The sequence below is a fragment of the Anolis sagrei genome, chromosome 6 (genome assembly GCF_037176765.1).
Source record: "Anolis sagrei isolate rAnoSag1 chromosome 6, rAnoSag1.mat, whole genome shotgun sequence".
Taxonomy (NCBI): Eukaryota; Metazoa; Chordata; class Lepidosauria; order Squamata; family Dactyloidae; genus Anolis; species Anolis sagrei.
This window is the reverse complement of record NC_090026.1, coordinates 22464168-22489972: the sequence shown is the minus strand read 5'-3', so window position 1 is coordinate 22489972 and position 25805 is coordinate 22464168. Positions and strand designations below refer to the sequence as shown.

The 25805-nt window shown below is 44.2% G+C and overlaps 1 protein-coding gene across 18 annotated transcripts in view; it reads left to right on the top strand.

The window, feature by feature from the left end:
• Positions 1-25805, top strand: part of LOC132777953 (voltage-gated potassium channel KCNC1-like) — an 84000-nt gene that overhangs the window by 17235 nt on the left and 40960 nt on the right. For all 18 annotated transcript variants that reach the window (XR_009631725.2, XR_010910141.1, XR_010910140.1 and 15 more), the window contains exon 3: positions 14347-15280. Coding sequence is in view for 7 of the 18 variants with exons in the window: in XM_060780519.2 (XP_060636502.1) it covers positions 14347-15280 (934 nt within the window). In the remaining 11 variants the exon portion in view is untranslated. The remainder of the gene's footprint in view (positions 1-14346; positions 15281-25805) is intronic.

Sequence of the window (25805 nt, the reverse complement as noted above, 5' to 3'; positions counted from 1 at the left end):
GAAACCTCACACAAAGGACAGGCAGGGAAGTCAGGCACATTATGAATGATGCGCAAAGGGCACCAGGACTGCCCATCAGGGAATATGATGTCCTGAGCTAATTCAAACTGACATCTAGGATAAGAAAGAATTGGTTAGAACAAGCAACCTTAAACTGCGGCCCTTCAGCTGTTTTGGCCTCTAACTTGCAGAATTCCAGAGCATTGAACAAGCTGGCTAGGGCTTCTGGGAGTTGGATGCCCTTACAACTGGAGGATGCCTGGGTTAGAACAGCCTTAGCCAATCTGGCTCCCTTGAGGGAGATTGGACTGCAGTTCCCATCAATATTGGCTATAGAATCATAGAGTTGGAAAGGACCACATCTGGACTATGCAGGAATATACAACTAATGCACCACCCTGAAAATGGGGACGATGGGAGCTGCAGTGTGACATGTTGTGAAGGCACCAGGTTGTGGTGGAAGATTTTTTACGGATACCCAGTGCGGACCCGGGCATGTTTTAAATCAGGTATGGGCAAACTTGGGCCCTCCAGATGTTTTGGACTTCAATTCCTACAATTCCTAACATCTGGTAGGAATTTTGCCCATGCCTGTTTTAAATGCATCCAGGAGCAAATGTTGATTTGGAAATTTTGCAAGAGGAAATGCAAAATACTTTGCACAGGAGCAAAAGATTAATGGTTCATATAGGGAGGTGGCCCAAACATAGTGATGTTAAAAACAAATCCAAGTGTGAGAAACCCAAAAGTTAAAGATGCCCCAAATATGATAGAACTTATTGGGGGGAAATGCAAGGACCCCTCAAATACAAAGTGGCATGGAAGTGTGACGGCCAAAAGTTGAGCTGGATGCCACAGGACATGAGCGTGCGAATAAGGAGAGTAGCGTGTAGCAGCAGGGGAGGTCTTAACACGCAAGCGCCAGATTGAGGTTCAGTGACCGGCAGGAGGCACTGTTGCCTCGGCCTTCCCTCCCTGTCCCCAAAACCGAGGTCTCCTGCCTCTCTGTGCTCCCCCACTTCGCCAAAACCACCTCCAGCTTATCTCAGGTCTTCCTCCTGCCCTTCTTGCTTTTTCAACCTACCTGCCCCACTGCAGTTTTGCACCAACCTCTGCCCTCCCCAAAGCTGCTGTCCCCATTCCAGCCCAAATCTTTTTGCATCTCCATTCAGGCAGAAACCTTCAGCAATGCAGCTCTGGCCCCCATCTCGCTCAAAACTCTTCCTTGTCCTTTCCACAATCAACCACTGCAGAGCATCATCTTCAATTTTGTTCCCTCCTCTTACTGCATTACATCCCCTTTTTTTTTTTGCTTCAGTCTCTGCAGCTAAATCTCTTTGCTCAGTAAAACAGGTTAAAACTTCTTTCTTATGAGAAGGGGGGGAGGCAAAGTAGCTGAAAGGCTTGGGGGAGAGGGATGAAATTTTGCTCCCTGTTTGCCCCTCTTCCCTTTGATCTGCTTCCCTGCCTTTCCTCCCCTTTAGTTTGACTTCGAGGACAATCTGAGAGCTTTGCTGCCTGGAGAACTGCAGAGGCAGCGGGTTGGGAAAGGGGGAGGGAGGGGGCACCGCAGTGCAGTGTGGAAGCCCCAGAGTTTGCAGTGCAAAGTAGGCATTCTGCATTCTCTTCCCCCCCCCCCCTTTTCCTATATCCGTCCCCCCCTTTCTTCCTGAGCTGGTCTCAAGGGTGCAAGGCCATTCACGGGTCCCGTCATCTCCCTCACCCCCTCCTTCCTCGACACGGCAAGGAAGAAAGCCAAGAAAAAGTTAAGAGCGAGAAGGGAGACAGGGAAGAGAGGACAAGAGATTTCAGGATGCAGGGAAAGACAATGGAGATTGATGCTGGGACTGTATGAACCAATGCTGCATTGGATCAAGGCAAGAGCCGGTTGAGGGATGAAACCATTCCTTTCCTCTTCCCATTCTTCCCATACTATCTGGACTCTGTGCATTTGAGAAATATTTACCCAAGAGTTATAGGAGATTGTGGTGTGGGTGTCTCTATGAATTCATAAGAGAAAGTGGGGAAGTGAGTTACAAACAGGGATGATGTGGGTTGGGGGAGTAGCCAAGGTTCACACTCTCCCCTTCCATCACAGTGTTTGATTTACCTGCATGAGCAGCATATTAAAAAGGCTGCAAAGAAGTTGTCTGGCCTACATCCACCATGGCTCTTCTTTCCCGGAAGAGAAAAAAGGGAGGAAAATTATGGACTGGGCATGAGAAGGCTAGACAGCCGGGTAGATGGACAGGACTGGGAATAGATCGACGGCCCGAAATGCACGCGCTCTTTTATAAAATGCCTACCTAGTATGCAAAGGCACATTTGCTTTGTTTCCATTCAGTCTGCACACGCCACCATACATATTTTATAGTAATGCCTAGGCAGGCCAGGGCTACAAAATCTGTACCCAGGCATATTTGAGAGCTGCATCTATGCCCCTGTGTATTGGCGAGAAGGAAAAGTGTTACGTAGACAAAACTTGTAGACTGTGCATAAAAATACATGCACACAAAGACTAAGCCTCCTTGTGTCTCTCCTTTCATTCTTCTTTATGAATCTGGGGTTTTCACTCATTTTTTTAAAAAAAGAAATCTGGCCAGGGTCCCAACTTTGATTTTTGTAAGCACTTAAGTCCTTTTGAGATATGTAGTCAAAGGAAAAAAGTTGTTATTTTACTGTATCTGTGCCACTGTAGAGGAAAGAACAATAATTTACATAGGTATGCATCCGCATGTATGTCCCCAATTGAGTGGATAGACTCAAGGAATAATTCTATTAAATTGATTTGATTCGAAGTCACAAAATGTTGAGTGTATCAAATAAAGATACCAGACAAATAAGTCTAATAGTAAGCATGCTTACTCAAAAGTAAGTCGAATTGAGGTTTGTGAGGCTAACTTTGTGGTAAATGCATTGGGGGCTGCAGTCTAAATGTTTGTCTCTGTAGTAATAAACCAGAAACCTTGCAGATCAAAGCAGAAAAAGCAGTGCTTCTCAACCTTCCTAATGCTGTGACCCCTTAATATAGTTCCTCATGTTGTGGTGACCCCCAACCATAACATTATTTTCGTTGCTTCTTCACAACTAATTTTGTTACTGTTATGAATCGTCATGTAAATATCTAATATGCAGGATTTATTTTCATTCACTGGACCAAGTTTGGCACAAATAACCAATATGTCCAAATTTGAATACTGGTGGGGCTGAGGGGGGGCTGATTTTGTCATTTGGGTGTTGTAGTTGCTGGGATTTATAGTTCATCTATAATCAAAGAGCATTCTGAACCCCACCAGCGATAGAATTGGGCCAAACTTCCCACACAGAACCCCCATGACCAACGGAAAATACTGTGTTTTCTGATGGTCTTTGGGGACCCCTCTGATGCCCCCTCGCAACCCCCCCCCCCCACCCGGGGTCCCAACTCCCAGGTTGAGAAACACTGATATATAGAGAGTTTTATATACATGCTGGAAGAGCAAGTGTGTGCCCTTCTGACTCCTCCATAAATTCTGTACTTCTCTGCACTGATATCATTTACCAATTTTAGTATCATACAATAGGGATGACGTTCTCCCCTCTTCTCAACCAGCTCTGCAAACAAAGCTCTGGCTTGAAAATTTGATCTTCTCCCTTCTGTGGGTTCAGCTATAAAGTTGAACCTTGGATCAGAAAAAGTTGATGCATCCAAAGTATTTCTCTCAGTCCAGCAGAGTAAGAGCCAGTACTAGCTTCTGAGCTAAGGGAAATTATTTTTAACCAAGTTCACCTCTCCCTCCTTGTCCCGTTGTTGTCCGCATTGTGGGCACACGTACCTTTCCCCCCTCTACAAAATATATTGAACTTGAAGCGTGAGGCAAAGTTTTTGGAACCTTTCCTGGATGCTAGAGAAATAGTTCCCCAGATTCTGTCACAGAGGGCAATTGGCACTCCCCCCTCCTTTAAGTAAACCTTGCACACATTATTTCATAAGTCCCTTTTTGGAGGACCCCCCCCCCTTTAATTTATTTTCCCTGCTATCCGTCTCCTGTGTCTGATTATGAAACCAGCATAGAAATTCTGGTTCAACATCTTAAGGGAAGTTGAACCAGAATTGGTGATGGTGGGAGAGCAGATTTCGTTCATTCCTGTATATTTATTAATTATGGATTTTTAATGACTCGTGCATAATGACTGCAGAAAGGGAACTGAATCCAGATGCTGGCATGAAGCAGTAAAAAGAGAGAGAGTGGCTGCTCATATTTATTACAACACAGAACTCTTTCAGGCATCTTGATTTTCTCCCATTACATACATTTCACCACCCTGAGAAATGAGGAGCTGCGATGTTCAGCAGCCTCTATTTTGAGTTCACAGCTACTCAATTCATCTTCCAAAGAGCCCAGTAATCCTGGCCTCTCTGTGCTATCCTAATCCACAAGACCAGTTAGTTCCCTTCTTAGCAAAAACCAAGAGTCCTAGCTGTAGCTCCTATTAGTATAATCTTCTAACAGCTTTCCAAGAGACTCCAAGAGCCCCAGTTTCAATTTGCAACCTCCTTCCGACCTACTTTGCTCAATCCCCCTGCTTTAGAAAACTGGAAGCATTAAATTGATACTTCTTCTCCTTTCCCCATTCCTCCTGACCCTCATTCTGCTCCACAAACTTTGTCATTCCTCTTCTCCACTCTGTGACTCTTCTTTGCTATTGGCACAGAGACCCAAGAGTCCATCTCCTAGAGCAATGGATTCTCAGCCTTTCAATTCCCAGAAGTCCCAGTCTGCTTGGGAACCTTTAAGGGATTTTGGGAGCTGGAATTCTAAACACTTGGAGAACCAAAGGTTGGGAAGTATTGCCCTAGAGCCAGTAGTTTCCCCATTCCCTAGAGACAGTAATCACTGCGCATATTCAAAATCCTGGGACATTGTTGTGGTGTTTACAACCCTTATTCCACCAGCTCCATCAACTCTGAGGTTTCTACTCAGGCAATACCACTACTGTGGCTAAATGTGGGCCTTCTTCCCTTTGACCCATGACACGGGAATATTTCCATGGAGCTCACTACAGTTTCCAAAAATGAGAGTTTTCCTTGATCCCCTTCTGTAGTATAAAGACCTTCTTCTATATCTTCTGTGAGATGCCAAGTGTGAGGACCATCTGAATGCCCTCAAGGCACATACACGGATTTGAACAACTTTTGTCCCTAATGGACACCATCTTTCTATATCCAACACTACATCCAGACTGAGACATCCAAACTCTCGGATGGATGATGCTCCTGGAGGCCTAAACTGTATAAAAACAAAAACAAAACTTTGTTCATGGAAGTTGAACATCAGACCAACATAGATCAATCAACATAGATCAATCACTGACCAAAACTCTTCTTTCGCTCAGACCTACTCTAAGTAATCCAGTTAACTCCTATATGTCATTCATCGGTTTTATGCAAATCTTCTCAATCAACCTTCACTCCAACACTCAGTTCTCTGCTCTCTCCCATCTACTGTGATATCCAGTCAATGAAGCAAACATTTTCAAATACAAATAATTGTCATCACAAATCTGCATTTCTGATTCCACTAAAATTCTTGCGGGGGGGGGGGGGAGGAAGTAGTCCATTTATAATGTATGATCTAGTGTTGATGGGAAAGACCAGGGGTAGGGAATAGGGCGCAGCCAGGAACCATTGGACTATAAGCCCAATTAACCATCACAATTGGCTGTGCAGACAAGTGTTCATAGAGCTGCAGTCCAATAGCATCTGCAGGCTTGGGATGCCATCATTCTTACAATTGCTTTTATGTATATATTCCCATCTAATACCCATCAATGAATCACTCTATTCCTCTGAAGTTGCTGGTGGATTACAGGTCAGTGTGTATGGTGAACTCCCCCTGGATTTTAGGCTAAACTTTGAGGGAACTGTCCAAAGTGCTGAATCCTATCCCTCAACCAGTCCAGGCTAAAATCTGGCATTGATTCATTGCCCCACTGACATGGAAGTCACTAGCTGCCACCACTGTCCCGACACACCAGTTCTAGCTTCCTAATGTTAGTGAATAGAAGTTTTGAGTGTCCTTGTATTACATCTCACTCAGACCCTGTGTGACCATGCCCAAGAATCCATCAATGGGAGCACCCTGGTCATTCTTCATTGGATTTCCTAGTAGACCTCATCTTTCATTTTGAAACCTCGCAGCACCAAATCTTTTATTGACCATGCTTCCACCTCCATTCCCAGCTTGACTTGCTCAAGAGGTTTAGACCACCCTAAACTCAAATCCCCCCCCCTCCCTTCTTCCTATTCATTCCCATAAGGAGCTATTGTCTCAGGTTCTCCGTTTAACCCTTTGCTCCATGGATTTCTACACTAAGCAATTCTTTCTGCTCCCCTCCCATTCTGTAGTGGAGTGCTGAAATGCCAGGTTTTTTTCCTGAGGTGCTAAAATTGGTCTATTGCGGTTTAAGCCAACCCCCTCTCCAGCTCTCTTGTCACTCTCCATGGTGCTGAACTGCAGCGTTGCATCTAGTGATAGCAGCAGAGAGAGAAAATACACACACACACACACACACAAGAGAGAGAAATACTTTCCCCCCTGCTTTTAAGCATTGCCGATAGAGGTTATTCTATGATGCTTTGCATATAAAGAAACATAGAACTAAAAGAGAATATTAATGAATTAGCTCCAGGTGTCAGGTGATGATGATGGTGTGTGTGTGTGGAGGAGAAAGTATCCAGCGTAATGTATCATTTAGTCCTCATTACTGTGAACAGAGAGCAAAATTGGAACATGGGCATTGCAGCCCTGGAGGCTGGTTGGTGTGTTAAGCTAGTATAAAGGAATAGGAAGGGGAAGCATCTTTACTACCTTGAGTTATACAGAGAGAAGTTATGCAGAATTCACCATGAATTGAGCAACTTCATTAACCCAAACTGGTTGATGTTTTTTGTGAGAGATGGGGAGAGTGACAAAATCCAAGCAATAATTATTACTCGTCTTAGTGCCCTGGCTTTTTTCCCATTGAATGGGGTCTTGTGCAACAAACTTGGGGGGGGGGGGAGATGAAGAGATGTAACTTGGGATCTATGGAGACAGACAGCTCCACAAAAGGGAGAATCTTTTTCCAACAAGAGCACAACTTCTACATCTGTCATAGTTCCCAGACTAAGATTGCTCCAGTGGTATGAAAAGCAACTTCTTTGCACCGCTACTTTTGAGAATTCCCAAACCTGCATGGCCATACAGGCTGAGGGATTCTGTGAGCTGCAGTCCATAAAGTAACTTCCTCGAGTTCTGATCTGTCTTGTTCAAAGTCTGGCTCTGCTATCCATATCTCCCTCTCTCTTCTTTTACGTTAATTTGCTAATCACATTATCTCCCCTACTCTTGCCTTGAAATTAATCTCATCTCTTTCATGTCTTCACCCCCACACATGTACTTCTAAACTCAGCGTCTTGAAATTAATCTTCTACCTCAGTCTTTACTCCGCTCTCCTGAAATTAATCCTTTCTCACATGATGTCCTGTGTCCTCTTTATTTTCAGTGTATCTCCCAACCCTTGCATTGCAGCTTTCTCCTGCACCTTTTCCTGAGATGGATTTCACTTTGTGTTTCTGTGTTGCTCCCCCTGATTCTTGACCATCCCCTGTTCAATCAGACTCCGGTATTTGCTTTTAGACATCTTCTTCAAGTCTGTCTCCTCGCCGTCAGCTTCAAACACCTCTTCTTGGAAGAAAGCCAAGCTGCCTAAAACACATCCATCTGCAAAAGTACATAAACACAATCATTATGTTTTCCCATCATTTCTGGGGGGCAGAGTGGCATTTGGGAGGGGAAAGAGGCATTCCTCTAAAACAAAACTGCCTGCTTTTCTCCAGTGTCTCCATATTTCATCAAGGAATACAATTGGCCATGTGATGTTCTCATTCCCATAGTCGCGTGTGTATTTTGAGACCACTGTTTGTAAAAGACAGTTTTGTCAACCACAACTCCCAGGATGCTGATGGCTTCTGGGAGCACTTGTGTGCCCTCAAAGCTGTTTCTGACTTGAAGCAAACATATCATGTCAATATTAATTCAGAGTAATAGGAGCCCCCGGTGATGCAATGGGTTAAACCCTTGTGCCAGCAGGACTGATGACCGACAGATCAGTGGTTCAAATCCGGGGAGAGCGGGCTGAGCTCCCTCTGTCAGTTCCAGCTCCCCATGCAGGGACATGAGAGAAGCCTCCCACAAGGATGGTAGAGCATCAATAACAACCAAGCATCCCCTGGGCAACGTCCTTGTAGTTAGCCAATTCTCTCACACCAGAAGCAACTTGCAATTTGCAATTTCTCAAGCTGCTCCTGACATGAAAAAAAAAGTTCAGAGCAAGTTGCCTTCCTCGCAGGTTGAGAGTGTGTGACCTGCCCAAGGGATTCAAAACGTAGTCTTCACAGTTGTCGTCCAATGATTAATCCAGTACACTACATCACCTCCCACTTCCCCATTCAAAGAAGGGACATTTCAACATTTCCACTCTGTTTCCCCAAAAAGAGAAGAAACCTGATCTTTCCAAACTTGCCTTGTTCATTTCCAGTAACCTCTACTGATATTCTTAAGCATAGCAGTTTTAGTCCACATCAGAACCTTCTTCTGAGTTGTGGTTTGCCAAGAACCCTTCATTTAATCCTGAAGATAGATCAAGATTGACACGCAGATCTCTTGAGTTTTTCCCTCCAGTCGATCAGCAAGATTAATGTTTAAAAGTTATTGCTAATGAGAAAGCTTCTTCAATCCAAATTAAGGAACTGAATGGAAGAATGCTGGAGATGAGTGGTGGTAGGAAACCAGAATACATACAGCTATAGCAAAGGATGAAGTACTTTGGCCACATAATGAGAAGACAAGAAAGCTTAGAGGAGACAATGATGCTGGGGAAAATGGAAGCAAAACGGAAGAGGGGCCAACCAAGGGCAAGATGGATGGATGGATCCTTGAAGCGACTGGCTTGACTCTGAAGGAGCTGGGGTGGTGATGGCTGACAGGGAGCTCTGGCACAGGCTGGTCCATGAGGTCACAAGCGACTGAATGAATAAACAACAACAATAGCAAAAGATATCTTTTAAGGATTACAACTTCCAGGACCTTCCAAAAAAGTCGCATTCCACTTGGGTGTGTTTCAGAGAGCCATAATTGTGAACTCAGGTCTAGTATTGCAAATAAAAACCACTTAGATCTGACCCCTAAGTGGTTATTTTTCTTTAGGGTTTGATAGTGGATCCTGAGGACCAAATCAAGAAAAAACTTGTAAAACCCCACATATTCTCACCCCTACTTTAGCCCAAGAGTTCCCAGACCTGTCCTTAAGATACCTATTTTTTCTTTGTCTACCCATCCCCAAGAGCCTTTCCTTTACTTCAGTGGTTCTAAACCTTTGGTCCTCCAGGTGTTTTGGACTTCAGCTCCTAGAATTCCTAACAGATGGCCAAGCTGGTCAGGACTTATGGGACATGAAGTCCCAAACTCTCAGAAGACCAACAGTTTGGAACTCTAGTCCATTACTTCACTTTCTTGGCAATTAAGAAGTGCCCCCAACATAAGTTCTGTCCTCCTTCCAAGTTCCACATTCATGAGTAGTAGGTGAGGGATGGAATACAACTCTTGTGTGAGGAGAGGTGGGTGGCTAATGCACCTTGCATAATGACCATCATCAAATTTGCTGAATCTGAGCGTAGAATTCCCTTGCGCTCCTTTGCTTGCTCTCTTTCTTTCTCTCTCTCTCCACATCACCTCCTACCCTGTCAGTTTCCAATTTGTAGAACGAAAGATTTGAACAGCGAAGGGAAAGAACAAGGTCATCTCAGGGAATCTGTGGCGGCCAAGTCTTGACTCTTCCAGAGATTAGAATAACATGTTCTCTGTTTTTTTTCTTTTCTTGACCTTGTGCCCACCATCAGATAAACACAAGTACACACACATACACCTACCTATCTTTTCCTTTCCTTCTTCTCACCCCTGCTGGATTCCCCATCTGTTACTATAATATGCTCCCTCACACATTTAAAGCAAAGAGAGTGTGTGAGAGAGGGCTATTCTTGTACAGACCAAAAGACGGGTCGCTAAATTCCTTGGCTAGGTGGGTGGGTGGTGTGGTTTGCCAAGCAGTGGGGGCGACAAGAGTCCCAGACTTTTCTAACAAGACCCTAGTAATCTGAAGGATGTGGGGCCTTGGGGGTTTGGGAAGAAGAGAGGTTCAGAAAGCGATTGAGAAGCAATTGGCTGGTTCTGCTTTTTCTGTCTTCTCCCTTCAGTCTCTATGTGACCTTGCATAATCTCACCCCCCCCCCCTCCCAAAACCACCATAATAATTGCAGAAACAAATATATAAATAATATAATTTCTATCTCCCATGAATTATGCCTACATCCCCCTTTTCTCTGCACCATCCATCCCAGGAGTAAAAATTCATTATTTTTACCAAAATGATTTGGGACTCCCAGAGCTGCAATGAGAAGGACTCATATAGCCTCTTCCTCATTAATAAGGAATCTGGGGGCAAAGGGGAGGAAAAAATGAATGTAAAATGGGGTGGCAAGGCAGAGGAGAAGATATCAACCAGCATTTTCCCCAAAGCTAGAAATATGATGTGGGGCACAACTGAGGTGCTGGAAGTGGGCCACAAATGTTACAAGGTTTCTAGGCAGCTCTTTCCTTTGGGACCTCAAAATACCTCCTTCTCATCTGTGCCCCACACCACTTGAAAAAAACCCTAAAGCCAGGATGGGAAAAACAATTCCATGTATCTCAGTGTTTTCTATTAATGTATATACCCAATTGTTTGTTCTCTTACTCCTGTGCTCTCTGCACCTTCTCCTCCAATTCTCTCCCCCCCCCCCCCCCAATTTCCTGGGCACCGCACTGCGCTTCAAAAGAGATTCTATGGTTTCTGTGCAGAAAGTGCTGACGGGATGGGAATTCTGTGCAGTGCAGAGATCCAGCGAGTAGCAAAGAAAGCAGTGAGATTGCCTTGTGGAAAGAGCTGGGGATGCAGTGTGTGTACGTGTGTGTTTGTGTGCCTGGCAATGGGGATATGTTCTTGGTTGTTTGGTTGTGTACGATGTCGTGAGAGCAAGGCAGTGTGTGCACACAGAGCTGTATTGTTTCTGCATAGAGCTGTATTATCTCTGTGTCACTACATGCATACTCAGTGAGCCCATAGGCATGAACAGGATTATGCACCTCTCTATGTAAAATGTCTTGTGGTCTGGAAAAGTTGTATGAAATGCCAGACATGAGTCACTCTCACTCTCTCTCTCTCATATATATATGTGTATGTGTGTGCATGCATGTGCGTGTTGTGTGTCTGCATATATAAATGTTGCACCCGGAAAAAATATGTGTACCAACAAACAATACACCTTGAATGTGCTTATGTATTTCTGGTGTTTGCATGCAAGTGTAAGCCTTATGTAGGACTTTGGCTGCAGTCCAGTCTGCAATTAAGCCAGTTGAAATCTTATTGAAATCTATAGATATAAGCCCATGAAACAATTAGTTCGTGCTCTATATAGATTTTAATGCTCATGCTGGAAGTGTGTATGCATCCCCTCCACATGCATGCTCACACAACTAGAGTGATACAATTTTGTATCAAGTTGAGACTGGAGTAAGGTCATGGGAATGCACATCTATGTGATTTCATCTGCAAGTTCACACAAGCAATGTGTATCCAGAAAGCTTCTGATATTACATAGCATGGATTAGTAGAGGAAATAGGTTGAAATGTCCATGGCTTGTTGTGAATGGATAAAACCTGGTACAGCAATGAGTACATGTATACATATCTATATGTATTTAGGCAAATTCAGAAGTTCAGAGGCTCAGTTATGACTGTGTATGTGTGTGTATTTACATGCAAAGGGATGCTTACACAACTAGAGGTAATTATGTGTACATATGAGCCTGGCAGTGCTTTCTTGTGTGCATCAACACAACATGTGTGAGAAGGCAGTACTCTAAGAGTACATGCAGGTGTGTTTGTGTGCATGTTTTTTTTTTAATTTTTCAGTTTGGATATGTGGCTTAATGTCTGAAGGACTGCACGTGCTTTGAATGCAATTTTCCTGCTTCTTGGCAGGGGGTTGGACTGGATGGCCCACAAGGTCTCTTCCAACTCTATGATTCTGTGATATGTAAGGATCCTATCCTTGTAGCCAATTGAAGGATTTTGCATATAATTTCAAAGCATTTTGTGGTGATGTAGCTATATGTGTATCTCAAAGCTCTTCCTGCTCAATCTATTTGTGTGTGTGTCTGTGTGTGTGCATTTGTGTGCACAGTGGGAATGTAAATGAATACTGAATCCCTTGTGGTATGCATGGGTGCAGGCAGCACATGACAATTTGCGTCATTGCTTTCTTTCATGGGGTTTAAAAATGTGCTGAAGCATAGGAATGATTTAACAAGAAAGTGTCTTGATGCAAGCATCCACATGTTTCTTAAGCTTCTGCTTGAAATCTTGGAAGCATTTTTCTCTTTTTAGTAACAGCTCCCAGAATCCTCCAAAGCTGTGAGATTTGTGGGATTGTAGGTCCTGGCTTCTTCTCAAGCCAGCCATCATGTTATTTATGGCCCTAGCCATCAGCCAACGCAGCATTTTGCCTCATTCACACTACATAATTATTGTGCTACTATTCCACTTCAGTGGGCATTGTTCCATCCAATGGAATACTAGGATTGGCATATTTTGGATTCTTAGCCTTTCCACACTACAAATCCCAGGATTCCATAGGATGCAGCCATGGCAGTTAAAGTGGAATAATAGCACTATCATCCTGTAATGTAAATGAGCCCTAGATCACTCAGATCCAAAGTCTCTTAATAATCAGGCTAGATCAGTGGTTCTCAACCTGGGGCCCCCAGATGTTTTTTGGCCTTCAACTCCCAGAAATCCTAACAGCTGGTAAACTGGCTGGGATTTCTGGGAGTTGTAGGCCAAAAACATCTGGGGACCCCAGGTTGAGAACCACTGAGCTAGATGGTGTAGTGGCCTGCTTGATCGGGTGTTAATTCATAAAATTGCCATACACTTTCAGAAACCCTACTCAGAAAAGTTAATAAACTTTGCTGGACTCCTTCAGATCTTTGACCATCTATTCTCCAGCCACATAAATACAGGAAAAAAATTATATGATGGAACTATAGGTGTAAGGGTACCTTTCCGGAATGTCCCAGTTGCTTACTTTAAAACAAAACCCCACAAGAAGGAAAGTAGGATTTCAGTAGCCGGGCTGCTTTTATTTATTTATTTATTTCCGATATTTTTATCCCGTTCCTTCTCAACCCCCGAAGGGGGACTCAGGACGGCTTATATTTGGCAGATGCCACTACATATAACAGAGCAATATAATAACAATTAAAACAATAAGTAAAACATTCATTAAAACAGTAAAAAACAGTATTAATAGTATTAATATTCTTGTTGTCTTGTTTCCAACTTATGATAAACCTAAGGCGATCATATCATGGGGTTTTCTTCTGGGGGGAGTGTGACTTCTTTAAAGTCACCAGTGTATTTCCATGGCTAAGTGAGGTCCTGATAGGGAGTTATTTATTTTTTAATTCATGGGAATTTATTGATGGATCCAAATATTTGTAGGGCACAACCCACTTTACCACCTTGAGCTATAGCTTTGCCCAAATACTTTATACCTATTGAGATAAGTTGTAGAGAAGAAAGGAGAAAGGGAAATAGGTCTTTCACTACCTGCCTGTAGCACAATTTGTGATTCTCATTTGATGCTCTACAGTGAATTTTTCCCAAGTTTGCTGCCCTCTAGACTCATTGGAGGACAAATCCCATCATTCCTAGACAGAGTGGCTATTGGGAATACTAGGAGTTACCCAGTGTACTTCATACCATGTAACTGTTCTGATTAACCCTCTATTGTCACATTTATTCTGTTGGTTTCTCTTTCTCCCACTTTCCCCTTTCTACTGCAGCTTACTTTGATTGCTGCAAACTGACTTCAAAATGCAAAAGTAGTTTTCACTCTATTAACTGAGCAAACTGCGCACAGTTTCCTAACTTGGGTGTTTTTCATTAACTAAGCTTGCTGTCTTGACCATACTCTGATATATCATGGCCACACATGTCCTGGTTTTCACCTGAGAGATGGTGGAGGTTATGATATGTTAAGAGCACCAGATTGAGGAAGGCAACTGCCAAGAAAGTTGTTCTCTTTCTGGAATATTAGATGATGAATGAGTACTAATGGTTTTCTTTTCATTTTTCCCTCTTACATCTTCTTCCCTCTTATTCCTACTGTTCCTCTCTCACTACTTCCTCCCCGAAAATGTTCCTTCTTCTACCTCTCTCTAGTATGTGGCCTTTGCCTCCCTCTTCTTCATCCTCATCTCCATCACTACCTTCTGCCTGGAGACCCACGAGGCTTTCAATCACATCGTAAACAAAACAGAGATCTTGCAAACGGGCAATGTCACCAACACCAAGATAGATCTCGAGGTGGAAACGGAACCCTTCCTCACCTATGTGGAAGGGATGTGTGTAATCTGGTTCACCTTTGAGTTCTTTATGCGTGTCCTGTTTTGCCCAGACAAGATGGAATTCATCAAGAGCACCCTCAACATCATCGACTTTGTGGCCATCCTGCCCTTCTACCTAGAGGTTGGCCTCAGTGGCCTCTCATCCAAAGCGGCCAAGGATGTGTTGGGCTTCTTGAGGGTGGTCAGGTTTGTCCGGATCCTAAGGATCTTCAAGCTCACCAGGCATTTTGTAGGGCTGAGAGTCCTCGGCCACACTTTGAGGGCCAGTACAAATGAGTTCTTGCTCCTCATCATCTTCTTGGCCCTGGGGGTCTTGATCTTTGCCACCATGATCTACTATGCTGAGAGGATTGGGGCTGATCCAGATGACATCACCGGCAGCAAGCATACGGTCTTCAAGAACATCCCCATTGGGTTCTGGTGGGCAGTAGTGACTATGACGACTTTGGGCTATGGTGACATGTATCCCGAGACTTGGTCAGGCATGTTGGTGGGAGCCTTGTGCGCCTTGGCCGGTGTGTTGACCATTGCCATGCCTGTGCCAGTCATCGTCAACAACTTTGGCATGTATTATTCCCTGGCTATGGCCAAGCAGAAACTACCAAAGAAAAAGAACAAGCACATCCCACGAGCCCCTCAGCCTGGGTCGCCCAATTACTGCAAGCCGGACATGCAGTCTCCACATCGTAGCAACCAGGGTGACTCGTGCCCCCTTGCTCAAGAGGAGATCATTGAGATCAACAGGGCAGGTAAGGAGTCTCTCTGTGGGCAGAAAAAAATGAGTAAGAATTCTGACAGAGTTTGGGACAGGTTTCCTTGGGGATTCTGGGTGTTAAAAGGTAACTTATTCAAGTTGTGAATATGGTCTACCTGGCTCAGGTACTTGCTGGGATCCTGCATCAAGATATAGTTGTCTGTTACATAGCTGGAAGTTAAGCACAGAATTGCCCTGGAAGACCTAGAGATTCCTAGAGAACATATTATTATTGTTGTTGTTGTTATTATTATTATTACTATCATTATTAAAATATTTTTAATTTATTTTTGTCCCTCCTTTTGGGTCAAGAAGGGCATTGCATATTAAGCAAGTTCACAAATAATCAAACCCTGCAGTTGGAAAGCCAATATTCTAATCCTGCCATCCTCAGTATGCCATCTTCTAAACAAGTTTGGACTAATATTCCCACCACCCTCAGCCAGCAAAGATATGCTGCCTGGGTATGATGAGAACTGGAGCTAAACATGTCTGGAAAACAAGGAACCTGTTCTAGTCTGAATTCAGTCCTTACAGTAATACTTTAGCTAATTTATCCCTGTTGCCTCTGGCGATGATAAACATACGTAATTAGGAACCTAGGTGATCAACATTTTCATAATTCCAAATGATATGTCCTTCTCATAGTTTAATTTCCCCTCATTATTGTCAGAGATTTTTTTTTGCATCAGAAGCTTTTTCTTCTTACCTACTGTCCTCACCACACTGTAATCTATGCCACAGATTTTAAATGTGATAGATTTAGTCAAAGAAGGCTAGGAGAGGATGAGGAACAATACCTTCAAAGAGAGAGGAGGACTGTTTTGCAGTATGTTTTCCTCTCAATTGTATCTCTTCCTACAGTAGTACGCAAAGCAATCAAGTATGCAATAATCAAGGGGAGGCAACTCACATTATACTTTGGGTATTTTGTCTCCATCCTTTCATGAGTGTCCTGCTTAAGTGCTATAGATGGAGCTGCATAATTCAAAATCCCAAGAATCTGATTTCTATATTTTAAAGGCAACTTTTAGCATAAGCCAGAATCAAGGCTACGTAGTATTTCCAGTGACCTAGGGATGATTTTTTTTGTTACCTCATCCCTTTCTTCATCTTTTTAAAAGAAAAAAAGATGAATAAATATAAATTAAGCAATGTAAATCAGGAAGATCCACTTTTTATACAGAATTCTAATTTGTTTAATCCAGATTTACTCATGACAATCCATCAATAATACGACAGGTGCATCCTCCTTTCTTCACTCAGTATGTCAGGGAATTTTGATACTACTGTTTTTCATTTGGCTGAGGTTACACTTTACAATGTACCTGTTCTGACTTGCATACAAATTCAACTTAAGAACAAACCTACATAACATCTCTTGTTTATAACTTTGGGACTGCCTATACTTATTCCAAAGTTTCTAACTGTATCCTACTTCACTGATGGAATTTCAGAGCATAGCTTGACTGCAGGCAAGCAAACCCCATTCAATATTTTGATTTATAAATGTTAGTCTTTCTGGTGGATTGTGTCCCATAGGTCAGATCTGCCCATCTTCCCTGTTGCCACAAAACATGGCATGCAAATTTGTTCCAGTGAAACTGTTATTTCAAATTCCCTCATAGCACTGCTGCATTTCAAAGTTTGGGAAAGTTGTAGCAGTAATTATTTGAATGAAGACTTTCAGAATCCCCTGGCCAGCATGGGAACTATAGTTCAAACAAGTAATTTTCCCAATTTCTATGTTGAATTGGGTCCAAGTTTGTAATTTATCCCCTGACAGGAAAAAGCAAGTGTAGGCGTAGGACTAAGTTTTGATTTAGGACAGGGAAAATCCCGGTGAATTTATTTAATGGCTCTTGGCAGGAGTTAGTTATTTTAAGAGGAATGATTTGGCTACACCACAGGCCCTAAACACTACAACTCTACTTTTTGCTGAGTACATAGTACTGTGCTGAATCTCACAATGGTAAGATATGAGAGACAATGAGGTCATAACCTAACATAGCTGGGAAATCCTCTGTTGGGACTTAGAACAGCAGTGATCAAATCTTTCCGCACCCTAAAGCTACTGAAAGAATAGGGCAGAGGCTAAGACTCTGTATCGTTTACTTAGAGTGCATTTGTACTGTAGAATTAATGTAGTCTGATACCACTTTAATTCTACAGTATTGATGCATCCCTAGTAACCTTACAAAATATTCTTCAAACATGATCCCAGTGGTTCCCTACCTTTGGACCTCCAGGTGTTTTGGACTTCAGCTTCCACAGTTCCTAATAGCTGGTAAACTAGCTGGGATTTCTGGGAGTTGAAGTTCAAAACACCTGGAGGCCCAAAGGTTGGCAACCACTGCATGATCCCCATCAGAATGGACCTCCTACCCATGAAGCTGAAACCCTCAAAACAGATTGTAGGATGGAGTTAAGATCAGAGCAATACTATCACCAAACAACACATCCTAGGATTCCATAGCATTGCACCATGGCAGTTAAAGTGATGTCACACTGCATCAGTTCTACCATGTAGATGTACCCTCAGTGTGCTTTGCAACATATGGACAGAGAAGTTGGTATTAGACCAAGGGATACTGGCAAGATTCTGTGAGAACACTTGAGTTCGGATGCCACGGATGTTCATTTCTGCCTTCATTCCAGTTTCCTCCTTTATGTTTAAGATGAGGTGCAAATATCTTCCTTGCAATTCATTGCAAAAATCCCTGACTTAGCTTTTATTTAGAACAAGGCTACCTAGGGTAGCCCATCTTGGCTGTGGATTAAGTTTGTCCTTCCAGGATGACTCATGCTAACATCGGGCTCGTTTTGGCAATTTGAGTCACTTTTGATTAAGAATTATTATTTTCTCCGGAGGAGGAGGATCGGGGGATGGAGAGGAGAAGGAGGTAAGGTTGGCAGCCGTACCAAGATTTAGGTGATTTAAGAGCACTGGAACCTTTTACTTTGATTTACACTTAGAATTGATCCACTAGTGGTTTGTGGGGAAAGGGGTTGAATCAGGAGGGAAGAGTGTTTGCCAAAATTTAGGTCGTCCTCCTAATCCCTCTTCTTTCTGAGAGGAACAGGACACGTCTAGAGACTGCTTGGCATTGCTTGCTCTTCTAAGATCCAAAATACACATCGGTGATAGCTTTACGAGGCAAATCAGAAGGCATACCCACAAAAATTACCAAACTTCTTTGGTTTCTTCATCAGGTGACAATGGTACAGAAATTATGCCATGTTCCAAATATATAAATTGTTTAGTTTGATATAGAGAGAATATTTAAGTAGACAGAAATTTCAATCCCCTGCCCTCATCCATGCACAAAAAATAATCGGAAAAAAGACAAAAAGAATGCAACAACACCACTTCTCATTCCCAGCATGATTTCTGTACCCTTTTCACTTGTGGGTTTCAAGAACTCACATTATTTGGGAAGGTGTGTACCTCCTGGTTGTCCCAATAAAGGCATCGCTTTTACTATAATTTTGTTATATTATCATATACCTACCTTTGCATTTTTACATGTTCTTCTAATGAGTAATGGGGTGGGGGTTACTTATTTTCTTGCCTAAATGTTTGTGTAGAGAAAGAGCAACCAAAATACCCAAGGTACACTTGGGCTTAAAGTAGCAGATGGGTCCCTCTATGAACTGGCAAGGACAACAGGGTTGCTGGCAGGGAATCCCACATGGGAGACAGTCATGCGCATCCCCAGTAAAGGCCGAAAGCCAGGATTTCTGGGTTCCCTAGCAATGAATGGAAAGAGGGATTAGTAAACCAGGTTTTAAAATAATTTCAGAGATAATGAGGTATCTTTGAGAAGGTGAGGGTAGAAGGACAAAGGAACAAAGTGTCTTGGGATGTTTTTCAGACTTACCGGAGATGCATCTCATTCAGGTTGACACAACTTTAACTGCTATGATTCAATGTTATGAATATGGGATATGCTATGGAGTACTTATACAATCCCTTGTTGTCTGAGTATGATGGTCTTCCAAGTGTAGTGTCTTGGTGGTGGATATGGAGGTGACTATAGAGCCCTATTCTTGACCCACATGTCCTTCCACAATGAGGACATCAGTTTCCAGGTGGAAAGTGGTCCTTTAGCCTTCTCTATCAAAGAGGACTGGTGCCTAAGCAAACTACAACAACCAAGATTTTATAGCATTGAGCCACAGCCATTAAAGTAATATCAAGCAACATAAATTCTACATTGTAGATGCACCCTGAGATGAAGAAATGACCACTAGAGGAAACCACACTGGTGTGTCTTCACCAGGCATGGGTGAACTTTGCTCCTCCAGGTGTTATGGACTTCAGTTCCCACAATTCCTAACAGCTTACCTTTTTTATTATTATTATTAAACTTTATTTGTACCCCGCTAGCATCTCCCGAAGGACTCGATGCGGCTTACATAGGCCAAGGCCTCAAACAACAACAACAGACAATAACAATACAATGCAAGCAAATTAAAAACATAAGCAATAACAAAAACAAAACATTACACTATTACGCAATAAAACCAGGGCCGGGCCAATGAAGGGTACAGGTTAAAAAAGTGCTGGGTGTAAGAGGTGATATGTTGGGATTCTGGGCAAGTGCAATGTGCAGAGAGTCTTAAGCTCTAATAAAGTGCTTCTGGGACATAAGGTTATCCTATTCTGGAAAGGCACATCGGAATAGTCAGGTCTTCAAGTTCCTCCTAAAGACTGCCAACGTGGGTGCTAGTCTAATGTCTTTGGGGAGGGTGTTCCAAAGTCGGGGGCAACCACAGAGAAGGCCCTGTCCCTCATCCCCACCAAACGAGCCTGCGACGCAGGTGGAATCGTGAGCAGGGCCTCTCCGGATGAACGGAGGGAGCGCGTGGGTTCGTATACGGAGATGCGGTCACGCAGGTAGGCAGGTCCCAAACCGTTTACCTCATAATCATAGCTTCTGCAGTTGGATGAAATGGGAAGCAGTGGTTAATTGAAAATTTCTAGGATTGTTGCACTGTGCCCAGAAGAGAACACGAAGTGTAAAGAAATGTGTAGATGACAATGTTGTTCAAATGTCCTCTCTTTTTGCTGGGATAACAGTAAAGGTTTCCTAAAAATTGTTAGGTTAGACTAAAGGCATGGGTAAACCTGGGCCCACCAGATGTTTTGGACTTCAATTCCTACTGGCTGTTAGGAATTGTGGGAGTTGAAGTCCAAAACACCTCGAGTGCCAAAGTTCACCTATGACTGGTGTAGATGTACATCTCAGCATGTTTTTGTACCTTTGAGCATAGCAGAGCTGAGGAACAAGGTTCATAGCTCCTTGGGGACAGTGAAGATGCTATGGAAGGGTGACTTCCAAAATAGGCAAGTTGTGCGTTTGAAGAATGAAAGCCCAGGAGAGTGGAACTGGAAACCTCCTGAAGACCTCGTGGCGAAGGCAGCCGACCCCAACCACCTTCCCCTTGCCCACATGCGTGGGTGAATTCATGCACACCCACCCACACAACTTTTGTGTCTCCTGCTCTTTGGTGCCCAGTCACCCAGCAAATCCTCCAAGACAGGCAACAAGGCAGAGGCGGGGGAGAAGGCTCCGCGCTGGAGGGCCCCCGGGGCTCTCAGCCAGTTCCTGCCATGCTCTCCAACCGCTCCAGTTGCCCCGGGCCAGAAAGGCCATTTGCAGCAAGCGCAGTGGAGGAGCAAGGATTCACTTAATTGGACAGGATCTTGGCTTGTGCATTGAACGTAGCAGAGGGAGGCCCGGGGGGAATGCGGTGGTTAGAACATTTCCTAATTCTCTCGAGGGGAAACACATCAGCTGCTCCATAACTACTTCTCTCCTCTCAGTCACCCAGCTTACAGATGTACCTCCACCCTTTTCACCTTAGCTATAACCTCACAATTTCCATTCTGTTCCCAGTTCCCCCTTCAACAAGGTTACATCCTCCTTTCAGTACATTGTGTAGGTAATAGTAAGGTTACCAAACTGAAAACTGGAGATTGAAGATTGTATCAGATCTCATTTGGTTGTATGATGAATGAACAACACCGACTGAGATTTCCTCTTCTATACAACCTTTAAAAGATAAAGGGGGCTTATCCGGTTTTCGGTCTGGCAACCTTAGATAATATAATAGTCATGTTTTCCCAATTGGACCATCCTGACCACCAGATTATTGCAGCATGATCATATTTTGCCCTCCAGGTGTTTTGGACTTCAATTCCCACCATTCCTAACTGCCTCAGGCCATTTCCTTTCCCCCCCTCAGCCGCTTAAGCATACTATAGGGCAGGCATGAGCAAACTTGGGCCCTCCAGGTGTTTTGGCCTTCAACTCCCACAGTTCCTAACACCTCTAGGCCCCTTCCTTTTCCCCCTCAGCCACTTAAGCATACTATAGGGCAGGCATGAGTAAACTTGGGCCCTCCAGGTGTTTTGGACTTCAACTCCCACAGTTCCTAACACCTTCAGGCCCCTTCCTTTTCCCCCTCAGCCGCTTAAGCATACTATAGAGCAGGCATGAGTAAACTTGGGCCCTCCAGGTGTTTTGGACTTCAACTCCCACAGTTCCTAATACCTTCAGGCCCCTTCCTTTTCCCCCTCAGCCGCTTAAGCATACTATAGAGCAGGCATGAGCAAACTTGGGCCCTCCAGGTGTTTTGGACTTCAACTCCCACAGTTCCTAACAGCTTCAGGCCCCTTCCTTTCCCCCCTCAGCCGCTTAAGCATACTATAGAGCAGACATGAGCAAACTTGGGCCCTAAGGTGTTTTGGACTTCAACTCCCACAGTTCCTAACAGCTTCAGGCCCCTTCCTTTCCCCCCTCAGCCGCTTAAGCATACTATAGAGCAGACATGAGCAAACTTAGGCCCTCCAGGTGTTTTGAACTTCAACTCCCACAGTTCCTAACAGCTTCAGGCTCCTTCCTTCTCCCCCTCAGCCGCTTAAGCATACTATAGAGCAAGCATGAGCAAACGTTGGCCCTCCAGGTGTTTTGGACTTCAACTCCCACACTTCCTAAGAGCCTCAGGCCCCTTCCTTTCCCCCTCAGCCGCTTAAGCATACTATAGAGCAGGCATGAGCAAGCTAGGACCCTCCAGGTGTTTTGGACTTCAACTACAATTCCAATCAGCCTCAGGCCCCTTCCTTTCCCCCCTCAGTCGTTTAAGCATACTATAGAGCAGGCATGAGCAAACTTGGGCCCTCCAGGTGTTTTGGCCTTCAACTCCCACAGTTCCTAACACCTCTAGGCCCCTTCCTTTTCCCCCTCAGCCACTTAAGCATCCTATAGAGCAGGCATGAGTAAACTTGGGCCCTCCAGGTGTTTTGGACTTCAACTCCCACAGTTCCTAACACCTTCAGGCCCCTTCCTTTTCCCCCTCAGCCGCTTAAGCATACTATAGAGCAGGCATGAGCAAACTTGGGCCCTCCAGGTGTTTTGGACTTCAACTCCCACAGTTCCTAACACCTTCAGGCCCCTTCCTTTCCCCCCTCAGCCGCTTAAGCATACTATAGAGCAGGCATGAGCAAACTTGGGCCCTCCAGGTGTTTTGGACTTCAACTCCCACAGTTCCTAACACCTTCAGGCCCCTTCCTTTCCCCCTCAGCCGCTTAAGCATACTATAGAGCAGGCATGAGCAAACTTGGGCCCTCAGGTGTTTTGGACTTCAACTCCCACAGTTCCTAACACCTTCAGGCCCCTTCCTTTCCCCCCTCAGCCGCTTAAGCATACTATAGAGCAGGCATGAGCAAACTTGGGCCCTCCAGGTGTTTTGGATTTCAACTCCCACAGTTCCTAACAGCTTCAGGCCCCTTCTTTTCCCCCCTCAGCCGCTTAAGCATACTATAGAGCAGGCATGAGCAAACTTGGGCCCTCCAGGTGTTTTGGACTTCAACTCCCACAGTTCCTAACACCTTCAGGCCCCTTCCTTTCCCCCCTCAGCCGCTTAAGCATACTATAGAGCAGGCATGAGCAAACTTGGGCCCTCCAGGTGTTTTGGATTTCAACTCCCACAGTTCCTAACAGCTTCAGGCCCCTTCTTTTCCCCCCTCAGCCGCTTAAGCATACTATAGAGCAGGCATGAGCAAACTTGGGCCCTCAGGTGTTTTGGATTTCAACTCCCACAGTTCCTAACAGCTTCAGGCCCCTTCCTTTTCCCCCTCAGCCGCTTAAGCGGCTGAGGGGGGAAAGGAAAGGGCCTGAAGCTGTTAGGAACTGTGGGAGTTGTAGTTCAAAACACCTGGAGGGCCTAAGTTTGCCCGTGCCTGGTATAGACTCATATAATCCTGTTTAACAGCATTGAACTGAGTCTACCTTGAAGGCATGAAGGGATGATTAGTACACAATATTGTGTCTTTCAAAATCGCCCCGTGTTTTTGATTTCTAATAGAGGCTCGCAATCCCTCCAATTTTGAGTATTGACCAGTATTGAGGCTTTTACTTTTTCCAAAACCACTTGTAGGAAAAGCAAGAAGTTTCCTGAAATCTCCAGTTTGTTGAGGAGACCAAATTGGGCCTGCTCAACTCCCATCATAACCATGTCACCATGGCAATGCCAGGATAATGATTTCCCCACATCCACATGGAAGGGGATTGATTTTCAAGCAACCCTTTAGGACGACTCAAATACTTCATCTGCCATTTGTGATGAAAAGAATTACATTTTAAATATTTTGTTTGGGCCTCAGTCTTCAGCCCTCTTCCGAAGTCCTTAGTTCGGCCCCGGGCACAACAGTTTAGGAAAGAGGTTGACGAAGGATCAAGAAGGCAAATAATACACGAGGAACCGCGTTTGTTTAGCCTTGAGCCGTGGTTTTCAAACCGTTTCAAAGAATCTTTGGCGACATTGGGATTCCACAGAGATGTCCAGCATTTAACTCTGCCAACAAATCGATGTGGAAAAGTGTCCCCGAGGGCAGGAAATATGTCATCCGTTAATTTAAGGGGAAATATTGGGGGAGAGGAAAATGTGTGGCAGTTGTCACTATTTTGAAACTGTCAGAAATCGAGAACAGTTGTCCATCCTGTTAGCCACAGAATTGAATAGCGGCTGCAGGAAAAGCAAAGACATGACAGGGTCCGAGACACATTCGGTTGTTGAATAGCAATGGCACAGGACTGTTCCAAATTCCTTCCTTAAAAAGAGCACATCGGTTTCCTCATTATCGTTTCGAAGGCTTTTCAAAATTTCCAAAGAATACGTGATTCTTTCTTAGTTCAACTTGCTATTCCAAGTGTTTGTGAGTTGCAAAAGTGCCATAGTTATCTGATGGATAAATACTTGCAACGTCCCTCAACCTGATTTCAGTTGTTGTTGTTTTTTTGTCGTGTCAGGAGCGACCTGAGAAACTGCAAGTCGCTTCTGGTGTGAGAGAATTGGCCGTCTGCAAGGACGTTGCCCAGGAGACGCCCGGATGATTTGATGTTTTATCGTCCTTGTGAGAGGCTTCTCTCATGTCCCCGCATGAGGAGCTGGAGCTGATAGAGGGAGCTCATCCGCCTGTCCCGTATTCGAACCTGCGACCTGTCGGTATTCAGTCCTGCCGGCACAGGGGTTTAACCCACTGCGCCACCGGGGGCTCCCGGTGACTGAATGTCCTGATTTCAGTGTCATTCTATGATGTTCTTGAATATTTTAAATATTGAAAAGAATATTTAATTGAATAAGTATATGTTTAAATAAATAATGGAACAAGCCCTATGAGGAGCGGCTTAAAGAGCTGGACATGAGGAGACATGATAACCATGTATAAATATGTGAGAGGAAGTCACAGGGAGGAGGGAGCGAACTTGTTTTCTGCTGCCCTGGAGACTAGGATGCGGAACAATGGCTTCAAACTACAAGAAAGGAGATTCCATCTGAACATTAGGAAGAACTTCCTGACTGCAAGAGCTGTTCAGCAGTGGAACTCTCAGCCCTGGAGTGTGGTAGAGGCTCCTTCTTTGGAAGCTTTTACAGAGGCTTGGTGGCCATCTGTTGGGATGATTTAAATGCAAATTTCCTGCTTCTTAGCAGGGGGTTGGACTTGATGGCCCATGAGGCCTCTTCCAACTATATGATTCTATGACTCTATTAAATATTCAAATATTTTAAAAATATTTTAAATAGTGTTTAGATCAGTGGCTGTCAACCTGTGGGTCAACAGGTGTTTTGGCCTACAACTCCCAGAAATCTCAGTCAGTTTACCAGCTGTTAGGATTTCTGGGAATTGAAGGCCAAAATATCTGGGGACCCACAGGTTGAGAACCACTGATCTAGATCCAGGGAAGTCATGCCACCCCTGTATTCTGCCTTGGTCAGACCACACCTGGAATCACACTGTGTCCAATTCTGGTCACTGCAGTTGAAGGGAGATGTTGACAAGCTGGAATGTGTCCACAGGAGAGCAACTAAAATGATCAAGAGTCTAGAGAACAAGCCCTATGAGGAACGGCTTAAAGAGCTGGGCATGTTAAGCCTTCAGAAGAGAAGGCTGAGAGGAGACATGATGAGGGCTGTGTATAAATATGTGAGGGGAAGGCATAGGGAGGAGGGAG